The following is a 14,941-nucleotide window of genomic DNA, read 5'->3' on the forward strand; positions in this document are numbered from 1 at the left end:
GCCAGCCAGCCCCGCCTCCGCCCGGATCTCACCCCCAGGATCGGCGGCAGAGGATTTCTCCCTGGGCTCCTCTAGGGGTGCTGGGCCAGAAGACGGCGGCGGTTCAGAGCTCCCCTCCGCCTCAGACGCCGGAACGACCGGAGAAACCGGGGAGAGAACAATTCGCAGCTCCTCCAGTACGTCCGGCACCAGAGACGCAGCCAGGGGGCCATCCTCCTCCCCGCCACCAACCTCCGACCCAGCGGATGGGGGGTTTTGAATTAAAAGCTCTACCAGGATGAGCATCCCCTGGGAGATGTCTGGGTCGCATTGGGCGAGCTCATTATCCTCGAGCTCGCCCGACCCAAACCCTAGGCCGCCCGACCCGGCGAGGGGTAACGGCACCGATAGAAGGTCAATTTCAATTACCGCCGCGGGTTGTTCCGCGACCCCCCCCCACGGGCAGGGTCTCGTCCCCATCCCCGGGAGGCACGCATCGGACAGACACATCTGCCTCAGCCTCCCGAGGGACAGGCGACCCCTGCCGATCGCTGGTGATGACGACAGCAGCGGGGGGGGGGCGCAGTACCCGCGGTGGGCGATGACTCCCCCTGCTCGGAGGGACCTTCCTCCTCCCGGTCGTCCTCCTCTTCCAGGGGGCCGCGCTGCCTTTTTAGCACAGAGGGAGCGAGGGAGACCTCCATGACTGCAGAGGCCTCCTCCTCAGCTCCCTCCGGCAGAGCAGGTTTGTTGGGCTCCTCGGGCCCGAGCCCGGCCACAGGTAATGGCGTTTCCGCTACGGCGGTTGCAGCCACAGGCTCGGGCACGAGGCCCCTCCCGCTTGCATCTGCCTCGATTAACTCCGTGAGGAGCGCGGGTGTAAGGGGCTCAAGGGGCAAGGGCTGGCCATCCACGGGGGGGACCCGCCCTAAGGTGTTTATTTTTCCGCCGCGCCTTCTTTCCAGCCGGACACGCTCCCTCCCCCCCGCCGGAGGCCTTGGTGGCATCGGCCCCCGACGTCGACCGCGCATCAGACGTTCCCGACGCGCGGGCAGATCCGGGGGGAGGAGCGTCGGCGGCGCCAGCCTCGGCCGCACGAGATGATCTGGCGGCCTTGGAGGCGGGACAGTTTTTCCGGATGTGCCCCACCTCCTTGCAGGCGTGGCACCGCACACCGTCCGACGTCCAGAAGACGCGATATGCAGTCCCCTCGTGGTGGACGACGAATGCCCCGTCAGTGTCCTCCTCCCGCGCCAGCTGGATGAACAGCTGGCGCCGGAAGGAGAAGACGTGGCGAAGGCTGGCCTCCCGGAAGCCGAGCGGGATGGGTGTGATCCCCGACCTCACCTCCCCAAGTTGACGTAGATGGGGAAGGAGGAGCTCACCAGGAACATAGGGCGGGACGTTCGAAATAACCACCCTCTGCGTGGTGGCCTCGAGGGGGTCCACCGGCAGGAAGGTCCCGCCCACGGTGAGCCCCTTGGTGACAGCCAGGGACACCGCCCGCTCCGACCCCAGGAAGAACACAGCCTTCCCATACATTTTTGAGGCCGCGACGATGGCTGAGGGGCCGACAACCCCAGCCATGGCTTTAACGCAGGCCTCAATGGTCATGGTGGGGTGAGTGTAGCTCTTCACCCCAAGCTTTTTTGTTATAAGTTTAAAGGGTGACGGGGCAGCAGAAGCAGCGGGAGCAGCTGTGGTTGTGGCTGTCACTCCCGCATAAGTCCTAGCTGGCCCCGCCACCGGCGAAGATGCAGTCGCCATTATGGGGTGTTTTTATAAGGGCTACACTCACCCCAAGTCACAGGCCTGAAGGTGTTAATGACCTCAGGTATTTTTTTTTTGGTCCTCTATTGAGCAGAGGGAGCTGTTTAAAATGAAGACACACCTCTCCCCTTATTGGTTGAAATTGGGAGAGGTGCCTTCTCCCCTCTGCTCAATAGGCAATTAATAATTAAAGATGAAATGAGGTGCCTCAGAGAGAAAGGCAGAGAAAGACAAAGAGAGAGAGAGGGGGTGGTGAGAAGGAGGGAGGTGGCAAGGGCAGTGTTGCCACTCAGGATGGTGGGTGGGTGTTGGCAGGGGTGCACTCTCCGATGGGATTTAAAAGTCTTTGATGGTGGTGGTCTTCTGGCAGGGGGAGAAGATGTCTTCACCTGGGAAAGCTGGAGTTGCCCAGGCTCAGTCCTGCACCAGGTCTTAACGATGTAATTAATGGAATTAACCACTTAACCTAGGCAGCTCCAGCTGGCCCAGGTCAGGCAATAGAAGGGATGCTTATTATTGGTGTGTGTGGCCTAGTTTTGGCAAGATCCACACACACACACACACACACAGCCACCCCTTGATGTTCCGCCTTGTTTCTTCTTTTCTCCCCCCACCTAAAATACAAAGTCTTTGGGAGAGTGCCCCAAATAACACCCACCTGTAGATATTTTGAAGATGATACTCCTCCCTCCTTCCAAACAGTTGGTGTTGGTTGATGGTGGTTTCTCTCCCCTCTCTCCCTCTCCTGAAGTGGAGGCCAATTTGGGGAGGCAGTGATAGGAAAGGCCTCTCCCCTGGTTGATGTTATTGCAGGCCTCCTCTCTCCTCCTCCTCCTCCCCCGTCCTCTCTCTCCAGGCACCTCAGTTGATGTAATGATGGTGGAGTTGGTGGTGGTGGTGGTGGTCCAGCGTTCTCCTCCTCTTCCTGGTCAGGGGAACCACCACTTTAGTCCACTCTCCTAGTCTGGCTGCTCCTTCTGCTTGCAGCTGCACAGCCAACAATGCTGTGAATAAGGTACAACAGAGGGTAACTTAAGACTGACGTATAGAAGCCTGCTCTGGCTTTATATACAGGGGTGGTCACTGCCGGTACTGCAGTATAGAATCAGTTCTTCTCTTAAAGGTACATACACAATTCCTCCCCTTTTAGATAAACAGTACATAACATTCATTTAACAACTAAATAATAACTAATTACAATTACAATTTTCTCTGTACTATATACATCAACTGAAATAATCATTTATAAGTTCAGTCTTTGAGGAGGCTTCCTGATCCTGACTGGATAGCGCCTTTCTCGAGTATCCTGTTCTTGCGGCGGAGTTGATTCTGGCTCATTGTCATTGGTTGGTTCGTCAGCTTCCAATACCACTGCTTCTGAGGTAGACGCAATCTGTACTTCGGGTTGATTACCAGGTGCACCTGCTCGTGGTATGGGTTTGGCTTGTTCCTGTGACTCTAGAATCTGGTCAGCATGGCATCTCACGATGCTCTCTCCAACGTCCACTGTGTACATTAGTGGTCCCTGCTGTGTGCATATCGTTCCTGGCTGCCATTTTTCTGTTCGGTAGTCGCGGGCCAAGACTGGTTGCCCTATCTTGAAGCTCCTGGTTGGCTTCTCATTTATGTGCTGGAATTGCTTATTCTGTAGGAGTCTACGTACTCCTAGCAAAAAATACTGAACTCGGAGAGGTTCAACAGAAAAGGTTTAATTGCTGAGGCTGCATGCTGAACACAAAATGGAGTCAGAGACTACACAAGGTACAACTCTCTTTCATCAGTGCACAGCTTCGACTGACCCCCGCTCTGGGCTTAACTATGTTGCAGATCGAGTTTCTTAAAGGTGTCATCCTTCTTAAAGGCATGACGCCTGATTTATGGTCTACGGAACGGAAAGCGGATTGTGTCCGTTCTGTGATCGGTACGCCGCACAGCTCCCCCCAGAATCCGCTAGTAGGGAGTGTATGAACCGGCGTGGCGGCTTGATGGCACGACCGGAACGGCTCTTGGCGGTTGGTAGCGGGGCGGTCGGACGCGTCGGGCTCTTAGGCAGTCTGCCCCGCGGTGGGGGTTGGCCCACTTGAACGGGTTCATCGGGCTCTAGGTGCGCCAGCTTGAGCCGGTCGACCGACACCTTGTCAGTTCTGCCGCCCACTTCGAGGAGGAAGAACTTGTTCCCCGTCTGGAGTACCTTGTAGGGTCCGTCGTATGGGGGCCGTAGAGGTCCTCGGTGGGCGTCATGATGCACGAAAACAAATTTGGCCATGTGCAGGCTAGGTGGTACGCGGGTTGCTGGTTCGCCGTGCCGACCGGTGGGTACCGGAGTGAACTGTTGTGCTCGGTTGGCGAAAGTGCAGCGTTGCTGGTCAGCCGACCAGGGGGTCGTGGTGGTGGGCAGGTACTCTCCGGGTACGCGCAGCGGCTGGCCGTACACGAGTTCCACCGCCGAGGCTTGCAGGTCTTCCTTGACCGCGGAGCGTTGGCCGAGTAGCACCCACGGGAGGCGGTCGATCCAAGCCTCGTCCTCGAGGCTGATGCGGAGGGACGCCTTCATGGACCTGTGGAATCACTCGCACAGTCTGTTGGCTTGGGGATGGTAAGCCGTGGTGCAGTGAACGGCCACCCCGAGGTTTCGGGCGATGGCGGCCCACAGATCAGAGGTGAACTGCGGGCCTCTATCCGACGTCATGTCGGAGGGGACGCCGAACCGAGCGACCCAGGTACCGATGAATGCCCTCGCGATGTCGGCAGTGGTGGTGGACGTCAGTGGAATGGCCTCGGGCCAGCGAGTGGTACGGTCCACGATTGTCAGCAGGTGCGTGTGACCTTGTGATGGCGGCAGGGGGCCGATGAGGTCGATGTGGACATGCTCGAACCTTCTTTCTGGCACGGTGAACTCCTCGAGTGGGGCTTTGATGTGTTGGTGGATTTTGGCACGCTGGCAAGTTATGCAGGATCTGGACCAGACGCGCGCACCTTTGCGCAGGCCGCGCCAGACAAATCGGTTGGCCACCAGTCTAATGGACGCGCGGGTGCCGGGGTGTGAGAGGCCGTGGACGATGTCGAACACCCGTTTTCGCCGGGACTATGGGGCGGGGTTGCGCCAAGGAGGTGTCGCATTTGACTGTGACGGCGGACGGGCTGCAGGCGACGTCGGTCAGTCGCAGACCTGGGAGGGTTGTGGGCACGGAGAGCAGATCGGGGTCGGTGCGTTGCTCCGCTGCCAGTTGAGCATAGTCCGCTGTCAGGTGGACGGCGGGGTGGGATAGGCAGTCGGCCACCACGTTGTCTCGACCGGAGACGTGCCGGATGTCCGTGGTGAATTCGGACACCGCGGCGAGCTGGCGTTGTTGCCTGTCTCACCACTGGTCCGCAGATTTCGCCATCGCGAATGTCAGGGGTTTGTGGTCGACAAACGCGGTGAAGGGGCGGCCCTCCAGAAGAAATCTAAAATGGCGGACTGCCAGGTACAGTGCGAGGAGCTCGCGGTCAAAGGCGCTGTATTTGGCCTCCGGGGGGCGCAGTTGGCGGCTGGAAAAGGCCAGCGGTTGCCAGGCCCCGTCGACCCACTGTTCGTACACTGCGCCGACCGCGTGGTCGGAGGCGTCCGTGGTGAGGGCCACCCTGGCGTTGGGCTGTGGGTGAGCGAGCATGGTGGCGTCGGCGAGCGCCTTTTTGGTCGAGTCGAAAGCGGACAACATGTCCGCCGACCACTCGATCGCCATTCTGTCTTTCTTACCCCGGAGGGCTTCGTATAGGGGCCGCATGAGGGAGGCAGCTCCGGGAATGAAGCGGTTGTAAAAGTTGATCATCCCCAAGAACTCCTGGAGGCCTTTGATGGTGGTAGGCCGGGGGAACTGCTGGACGGCTTGCACCTTGGCGGGCAGGGGAATGGCTCCATCCTGCGTGATGTGGTGGCCGAGGAATTCGATCCTGCTGAGGCCGAATTGGCACTTGGCTGGGCTGATGATGAGCCCGTGCTCACTGAGCCGCTGGAACAGGGTGCGGAGGTGCTCGATGTGTTCCTGCTTGGAGGAACTAGCTACCAGGATGTCATCCAGGTAGACAAAGAGAAACTTCAGGTCCCGGAGGACCGAGTCCATGAGCCGCTGGAAGGCCTGGGCCGCGTTTTTGAGGCCGAAGGGCATTCGGAGGAACTCGAATAGCCCAAAAGGGGTGATTATGGCCGTCTTGGGAACGTCCGTGGGGTGGACTGGCACCTGATGGTAACCGCGCACCAGGTCGACTTTGGAGAAGACTGAGCGGCCGGCCAGTCTAGCCAAGAAGTCTTGAATGTGTGGTATGGGGTACCGATCCGGCGTGGTGGCATTGTTTAGGTGCCGGTAGTCCCTGCAGGGGCGCCATCCCCCGTCGGGTTTGGTGAAGATGTGGAGTGGGGAGGCCCAGGGGCTGTTGGAGCGGCGGATGATGCCGAGCTATTCCATTGTGGCGAACTCGGCCCGCGCGATCTCCAGCTTGGCCGGGTCCAGTCTGCGGGCGTGGGCATACACCGGTGGGCATGTGGTGGGGATGAAGTGTTCTACCCCGTGCTTAGCAACCTTCACGGAGAAGGTCGGGTTGGTGAGGGCTGGGAGTTCAGCCAGGAGTGCTGAGTAGTCGTCCGTTGACCGGTTGCGGCACTGCCACGCCATTTCGGCGGGTTGGGGGGGGGGGCAATGGCGCCCGGGACAGGTGACATGGTGTTCATGTCCACGAGGCGGCGCCGAGGCATGTCGACCAACAGGCCGTGGGCGCACAGGAAATCCGCACCGAGGAGCGGGGAGAGCACCTTGGCGGTGATAAACTCCCAGTGGTAGCGGCGGCCTGCGAGGTCGATGGTGACGGTGCGGGTGCCGTACGTCCGGATGTCGGTGCCGTTGGCGGCAGCCAGCGCAGGGCCGCGGCCGCCTCACTGGATCTCGGGCGGACGCGGGGATGATGCTGCGCTGCGCGCCCGTGTCGCATAGGAAATGGCGTCCGGAGACGCTGTCCGTAACGTACAGCAGCGCGCCTGCTTGCCCCACGGCCATCGTGTAGGCCGGTGTGGGGGCGGTTGGAAACGTGCAGGGATGGCTGCAGCGGCATGCCCGTGCGCCGAACCGGGTATGGAAGTAGCAGTAGCCCTGGGTCGGAGGGCTTGGGGGACATGGGGGCCTGGGGGGCCTCGTGGCCGAGCGATAGAGGGTGGAGCGTGCGCTGACGCTGTGGAGGCCAGGTCGGGGGTGACGGCGTGGTTGGAGCTGGCGGACATGAGCTTATCGGCTTCGTCGGCCAGGGCCTCGAGGTCCGTGAGGCTGGACGCCATGATCGGCGGGCGGATGCTGGGAGGTAGTTGGCGGATAAAGAGCGTGCGGAAGAGGGAGCCGGGCGGTTTCTCGTCGGTCAGAGCAAGCATGTGTGAGAGCAAGTCTGACGGCGCGGAGTCACCAAGGCCCGGGAGGTCGAGGAGGTGGCAGTTGCGCACGAATTGGGAGGCTGTGAATTTTTTAATGAGCGCGGACTTGAGATGTGCGTACTTGCCTTCCTCCGGAGGGTTTTGTCGTGTTGTCCAGACTTTTGTGATTGTGGAGCTGCCCAGGGAGGCGAGGAGGTAGTCGTACATCATTGCGTCGGCGGTGATGCCGCGGAGTCGGAATTGCGATTCGGCTTGAAGGAACTAGGCGGTGGCCAGGTTCTCCCAGAACTCCGGCAGCTTCACAGAAACTGCATTTGTGTCAGCCATGGTTACGCTTAGGAGTCGTCCTGAGCGTCGGGGTCACCAATCTAGCAGTCTACATACTCTTAGCAAAAAATACTGAACTCGGAGAGGTTCAACAGAAAAGGTTTAATTGTTGAGGCTGCATGCTGAACACAAAATGGAGTCAGAGACTACACAAAGTACGACTGCCTTTCATCAGTGCACAGCTTCGACTGACCCTCCCCCGCTCTGGGCTTAACTATGTTGCAGATCGAGTTTCTTAAAGGTGTCATCCTTCTTAAAGGCATGACGCCTGATTTATAGTCTACGGACCGGAAAGCGGATTGTGTCCGTTCTGTGATCGGTACGCCACAATCCTCAACATCTCGTCTTATGTTTGGTTTGAGCAAATCCAGGTGACATCTTAGCCTTCGGTTGAAGAACATTATGGCTGGAGCTTGGTTGGTGACTGCATGTGTCACATTCCGGTAAGCAAACAAGAAATTATCCACCTTGTGTTGTAGTGGTATGTCGTCATTATACATTGCCTTTATGGCCTTTTTAAAGGACTGAACAAACCTCTCAGCCAATCCATTTGTGGCTGGATGATATGGGGCAGATGTGTAATGTTTCACCCCATTATTCCTCAGAAACCTCCGGAAATCCTCGGACACAAACTGTGGCCCATTGTCGGAGCAAATCTGTTCTGGCAAGCCATTCCTGGCGAAGATGGTCCGTAGGACAGCAATAGTTTTCTCCGTGGTGGTGGAGGACATTTTGATGACCTCTGGCCATTTCGAATGGGCGTCCACAGTGATTAGGAACATTGAGTCCATAAATGGACCAGCAAAATCAATGTGTACCCGTTGCCATGGAGATGATGGCCACTCCCATGGATGTAGAGGGGCCTGTGGTGGAGCGTTTTGGACCTTCTGGCATCCTGTGCATCTCTTGGTCATATCCTCAATTTCTTGATCGATTCCCGGCCACCACACAAACGCCCTGGCTAGGCTCTTCATTTTTACCCCTCCCAGATGACCCTCATGAAGCTCATTGAGCACTCTATCTCTCAACTTGGGTGGAATTACCACTCGGGATCCACACATCAAGGTCCCCCAGCACACTGACAGCTGTTCTCTCCTTGGCGAGAATGCTGGCAACAGTGAGTCGCCATGTGCTGGCCATCCACTCACCGTCAAATCATAGACCCGAGAGAGTGTCGGGTCATTTCGGGTTTCCTTCTGTATACTTGAGTTTGTAACAGGTAGACATTCGACTATGGTCGCATGGAATATCTCAAAAGGGTCCACTGCAGGTGCTTCCTCTACCGTAGGCAACGGTAGGCGCGACAGCCCATCAGCGTTTCCATGCTGTTTCGTACCCTTGTACTCTGTCGTACTGATGTGCCCCTAGAAAAAGTGACCATCTTTGCAGCCTTTGCACCGTCATCACCGGAACGCCCTTCTTTGGGTTAAAAATGGAGACCAGGGGCTGATGATCAGTCAGTAGGGTGAATTTCTGCCCGTGCAGATAGTGATTGAACTTCTTCACCCCCCACACCAGGCTGAGGGCCTCCCTGTCAATCTGGGCGTAGTTACGCTCGGCTGAGGTTAACGAGCGCGACGCAAAGGCTATTGGCCTCTCTGAACCGTCAAGGAATTTGTGTGACAGCACCGCTCTGATGCCATAGGGAGACGCATCACATGCTAACCAAATCGGTAGTGTTGGATTGTAGTGGGCCAATGCTTCTTTTGAAGTGATTAGGCATTTACATTTCTGAAAGGCACGCTTACACTCATCACTGCATTTCCATGTTACTCCAGTTTGCAGCAGGACGTTCAGTGGGTGCAGAATTGTAGATAAATTCGGCAAGAACTTATGGTAGTAGTTCACCAACCCGAGGAACGACCTCAGTTGTGACACATTTTCCGGTGCTGGAGCCTTGACTACAGCCTCAATCTTGTCCGGCGACTTATGCAACCCTTCCTCATCAATCATGTGGCCACAATACGAGATTTGTCTCCTGAAGAACTCGCATTTGGGGCGGTTGGCTCGTAGCCCATATTCCTGCAATCTCGTGAGCACCTGCTCCAGGTTGGCAAGGTGTTCACTGTCATTTTCGCCCGTAACCAGGATGTCGTCCAAATAACACTGGGTCCCCGGGATCCCTTGCAGGACTTGTTCCATCGCCCTCTGCCAAATAGCCGGGGCTGATGCTACCCCTAATACCAGTCGATTGTACTGGTTAAGGCCTTTGTGAGTGTTTATCGTGAGGTATTTCCTAGATGCTTCTTCCACCTCCATTTGTAGATACGCTTCGGCCAGTTCAATCTTTGTAAAGCGTTTCCCTCCAGATAGTGAGGCGAAAATATCTTCTATCCGTGGAAGTGGATATTGTACTGTGTGTAGGACTGGGTTCACAGTTACCTTGAAGTCCCCACAGATGCGAACCTTCTTCAGTTCTCCAGGCGTGCTGCTCAATGATTTCTTCATTACAGGAACGATGGGTGTGGCCCACTCGCTCCAGTCCACCTTGGACAGCACACCCGAACGCTCCAGACTCTGCAGCTCTGCTTCAACGGCTGGGCGGATCGCGTAAGGTACCGGTCTGGCCTTAAAAATTTTTGGGTTTGCATTATCTTCGATTTTTATCGTTGCCATTACTCCTTTTAGAGTCCCAAGTCCTCGTTGGAACACCTCTTTCGCGTCAGTTAGAATCTTTGACAGTCGTCCGGGTGTGACGTCATCATCCTTTTTATCAGTCACAGTTAGCGCCTGAATGGAATGCCAATCCAATTGTATTTTTCGGATCCATTCACGTCCCAATAATGGTGGTCCTCCATCTGGTAGTATATATAGATACAGTTTCTGTGTTTCCTTGCCGTTGTATTCAACTGGCACCCTTATTTTTCCTCTGGGGTAGACTTTTTGCCCCGTGTATGTCTTCAATACAATGGACGTGTCCTTCAAGGGTATGTGTGAGAATAGCCGCTCATAGTCTCGTCGATTCATGACAGTTAGGGCTGATCCTGTGTCCAATTCCATCTTTACTGGGGACCCTGCTATCATGAGGGTGACCCAAATGGTTCGGTGATCCTCCTTTGCGATCACGTTGTGTAACTTTAGACAACTTAGTCTCCTGCTCCCGGAGTCCTTATCACTCTCCTGATCTTCCGAACTACTGTCTGTCAATTTCTTTACTTTCTTGTACTTTTCCTTAGTAGTTCTTGTAGTGTTGGTTTTCTTTCCCGACCTGCAGACTCTTGCTATGTGTCCCATTTTCCCACATTGCCTGCATACTTTGTCCTTAACCCAGCAGTCCTTCTGATCATGGGTTGTTCTGCCGCAGCGATAGCACTTTTCTGCTCCATACGCCATTTCGTTAGCGCTGTATTCCTGTGGTTTCTGTTGTATTTCCGCAGCTCCCCGTGCTACTGCTTCGTAGGATACTGCCACGCTGAAAGCCTGTTCTAGCATCAGGTCCTTTTCCGAAAGTAGTCGTTTCTGGGTTCCTTCACTCTGGAGCCCGCAGACAAACTTACCCCGTAAGGTGTCTGCCAGTCCTGCTCCGAACTGGCAGTGCTTCGATAACTTGCGTAGTTCCGTAAGATAGTCAGCATTGCTCTCATCTTTGTGCTGGTTTCTTTTATGGAACTTGAATCTTTCTGCTATCAGCAGCGGTGTAGGGTTTAGGTGTTCCTGTAAGATATTAGCAATCTCCTCAAAACTTTTCTCCATTGGTTTAGCTGGGGTAATTAAATTCCGCAATAGGCCGTACGTTCTCGCGCCCATCAAATTTAATAATACCGACGACGCCTTTCCATCGGCCACCTCATTTGCCTTGCAGTACACTTCAATTCTTTCCACATACGTGGTCCAGTCTTCTACCTCGTTGTCGAAAGCTGTGATACTGCCACTTTTTGGCATCTTGGGTGATTTAAAATGGCGCCTCCCGCGCTTTTCCTTCTTCCCCTTGCTGCCACGCTGCTCCTAGCGTTCTGCAGGGTAATGGCGGCGACCCGCGGCTTTGGCGTGTCTCACTTTTCCTTCCCCTTGTTTTATTTTCGCTACACTGCCCAGTTCTTGAGCACCGACCGCGCCCTGTGCGCTCCACCCTCTCTCTCTTTTCCTCCCGACGACGCTGCACGGCCCCTTTGCAGAGCCGCTCGATCGAGCTCGAGCCCGCCGCAGTCCGGAAGGGTCAGCGCACTACCTTCTACCAGCACGATTTGCTGGAACACCTTGACTGGGGAGCCAAGCCCAGCTCTCCACAGCCTCTCCTGCAACTCTCCGAACTCCGATGGATCCTTGGGCGGTTGCCCGCGGTCGACGACTGTTGTTCTGACTTCGACCTTGAGATAAAGAGTAGATTGCCTTTCAAAAGCTAGGCTTTATTAACCTTAAAAAACCAGCAGTACATGTTGAGCACCCAGTCTCAACCAAACTGTAGAAACTGAATTTAAGATGGCCACCACAGGTCACATGGAATCAACTAACCAATAAGTTTACAGCATATATCTCAAGGCAGGAAAACAGGCAACCAATTCCAATGCTTCTTATAAAACAAGAATAATCACCACAGACCTCCAAAAGCTTCTTCTCAGGGAAAGATCCCCGTGAGGTGATGCAGTACGGCAGGTGAGTTCGAACCTGTTCATCGCCAATGTAGTGTCCGAGTATAAATAATACACGGACTGCAGGAGAACAATAATAACAGGTATTTACTGAACAGAGGGTAACTTAAGACTGATGTACAGAAGCCTGCTATGGCTTTATATACAGGGCTCAATGTCGACAAAATGATGACTGCCGATAACCTAATATCTCAGTTAGTATATTTTGAGGTGAATATGACACGATATGCTGAGGGAGCTCCCTAGATGGTTCTGTGGGTAAATGCACCATGCTTAAATGTGTAGCTACCTTCGATTGTTTTCATAGAATTAACTAGAAGTCAATAAAGATAGCATTTCAGAAGTTCAGTAAGATACTGCAATTTTCAACCCACTTTTTTTAGTTCAGTACAGTATTTATTAAAAACAAGTTCAACTATGTGTATTTTGTCTTGTACTGTATAGATTTAAAAAACCCATGGGATATGATCTGCATATACATAAAAAAACATTCATAGGACAATTCTGACAAAGGGTCATTGACCTGAAGCGTTAACCCTGTTTCTCTCTCTACAGATGCTGCCTGACCTGCTGAGTATTTGCAGCATTTTCTGTTTTTAATTCATAGGACAATGATGGACAGAAAGAGACCCATTGGTCCATCCAGCCTGTCCCATACAACTGCAATGCCTTGTGCATCACAATAAATATATATGTCCCCACCCCACCTGAAATCCATGTAATTGCCTGGGAGAGGTGAAAAAACAGATGAAAATGCAGTCCGGTTAAGGACAAAATCTGCAAAATTCCTCTCCAACCACTTTAGGCAATCGAAACTAGTCCAGGGGACCACCCTGGCCCTGATTAGTTATACAGTAGCTTCTTTATGTTAGAGGTGATCTCCGCCCTTGCCAGAAACAGGTCCAGCTCTCGCCTGAAGCAATTTAATGAATCAGTGTTCACCGCCCAAGCCGGCAGCCTGTTCCACTGGTCCACTCGGAGGTTGAGCAACTGATAATGTGACATGGGTTCATGGTCAGCATCGCAAGAGGGATGTAAAACCCTCGCCTGTGGGGCTAGAAATATATTCTACTTATGCCAAGAATTACTTGCGTGTTAGTTGAAGGTAATTGGATTAAGAGGTACAAAGAGTGGCTCACTGTGATTCCTTGAGTTTGGCTGTAGTTTAGCTGGACGTTGGGTGGCTTATAATCACCTCATTGGTGTTTAGTGTGTGAACAGAATTTGTTTTTTTTCTCCAAATGAACTGTCAAAGGAAAAAAGAGTTGACTAATTAAAATATAACATGATGTCATTTCTATGAATTTACTTCATTGTGTGAGATATTGAAACAAAAGAGAGAAAAGAAAATGCAAGTTTATATAGCATGAGAAGAGATGTTTGCTACCAGTTTGCAGTCCCAAAGAATATCACAAGACCTGTTTCTGAATTTACTCATTGGTATTCACATTTCTTGCTACAGTGAATGCTTATGTGATGCTGCATTCGTGACTCCTTTTTTTTAGTGTTCGCAGGGCATGCCATTACATTGTCAATCTACGATATTTTGAGATGTGCATCCTGCTGGTGATAGCAATGAGCAGCATAGCCCTGGCAGCGGAGGATCCTGTGCAAGCAGATGCACCAAGAAATAATGTAAGTCGGTGTAGCAACTAATCAACAATTGTCATAAAGTATCACAGTACAGGAAACTTTCGATTAACCGGCCCCTAAATAACCAGAACGCTCTATCCACCGGCAAAATTCAGGAGTCGGTTCAGGTAACTTTTTTTACTTTGTTACTTTTTTTACTCCATTTGTTGCTGTGCAAGGGTGTAGCTGAAGCTGTTGCTAAGCTACAGAGACGCTTGCAACTTGTGCCGATTGTTTTGAAGCTGTTGGGTTTGTTGCTTTATACGGAGCTCTGAGCGCCGTATCTTTTACTATAGCGTTCAGTTATCAGGAATTGTTGATGAACCGGCAACACGTCGGTCCCGTCCGTGCCAGATACCAGAAAGTTTCCTGTATTAGCTCAAGGAACCAATTAAACAACAGCAACTTACATTTATATAGCGCCTTTAACGTAATAAAACGTCACAAGGCGCTTCACAGGAGCGTTATCAAACAAAATTTGACACCGAGCCACGTAAGGAGATGTTAGGGCAGGTGACCAAAAGCTTGGCCAAAGAGGTAGGTTTTAAGGAGCGTCTTAAAGGAGGAAAGGGAAGTAGCGAGGTGGAGAGGTTTAGGGAAGGAATTCCAGAGTTTAGCCGCAAATACTCTTAAAACATGCCCTAATAAAAAGGAACTGTAATATGAGATCCGTAGGATAAAGTCTAATTAGTAAAGGGCACAATAATTTGTCCTCAAATCCTCAGAAGGATCACACATTTGGTATTGGTACATCAGTTTTCCTGCTTATTTGTAAATAGCCTTTGGTTTGACTGTGCAAAATGCTGGGATAATAATATGGATTTAAATTAATGGGAGCAGTAACTCTAACTCAGTGAGACCAATAGCACGGGTCTATAATCTATTTATAGTGGGGATGGTGAAATATTTATTCTTCTTACAGTTAAGCACATTAGAACAGTTTCTCCATTTGCTCAACAATAACTTTGCTTTGCCTGCTTTGGTAATATTGTCACATAATGGCCTAGAATTTCTGCTTAAACCGGCGCAAATTGCCTGAAATCAGCCAATCTAGCATAAAAGATTGCACAATTTTAAGCGCAAGTTAAGTAAAGCCAAACTCGAGTTTCCACAATCTTTAATGTTGATTTTAAAAAACATTGGCTGGAATTTTCCCCAGGTAGGTGGGTTGAGGGCCGGGTTTCCCGCAGGCCCTGCCAACTTTACCGCCAGGGCCTGATTTAAATGTGAGGCCTCGGATTCCCGCCCA

At 52.9% G+C, this 14,941-nt stretch overlaps 1 protein-coding gene across 1 annotated transcript in view; it reads left to right on the plus strand.

The window, feature by feature from the left end:
- cacna1ba (calcium channel, voltage-dependent, N type, alpha 1B subunit, a) overlaps window positions 1–14,941 on the plus strand; it is an 820,126-nt gene that overhangs the window by 650,886 nt on the left and 154,299 nt on the right. The window contains exon 25 of the mRNA XM_085965795.1: window positions 13,566–13,695. Coding sequence (XP_085821921.1) covers window positions 13,566–13,695 — 130 coding nt within the window. The remainder of the gene's footprint in view (window positions 1–13,565; window positions 13,696–14,941) is intronic.

The sequence above is a fragment of the Somniosus microcephalus genome, chromosome 23 (genome assembly GCF_052327205.1).
Source record: "Somniosus microcephalus isolate GS21.2 chromosome 23, FLI_Smic_1.0, whole genome shotgun sequence".
NCBI lineage: Eukaryota > Metazoa > Chordata > Chondrichthyes > Squaliformes > Somniosidae > Somniosus > Somniosus microcephalus.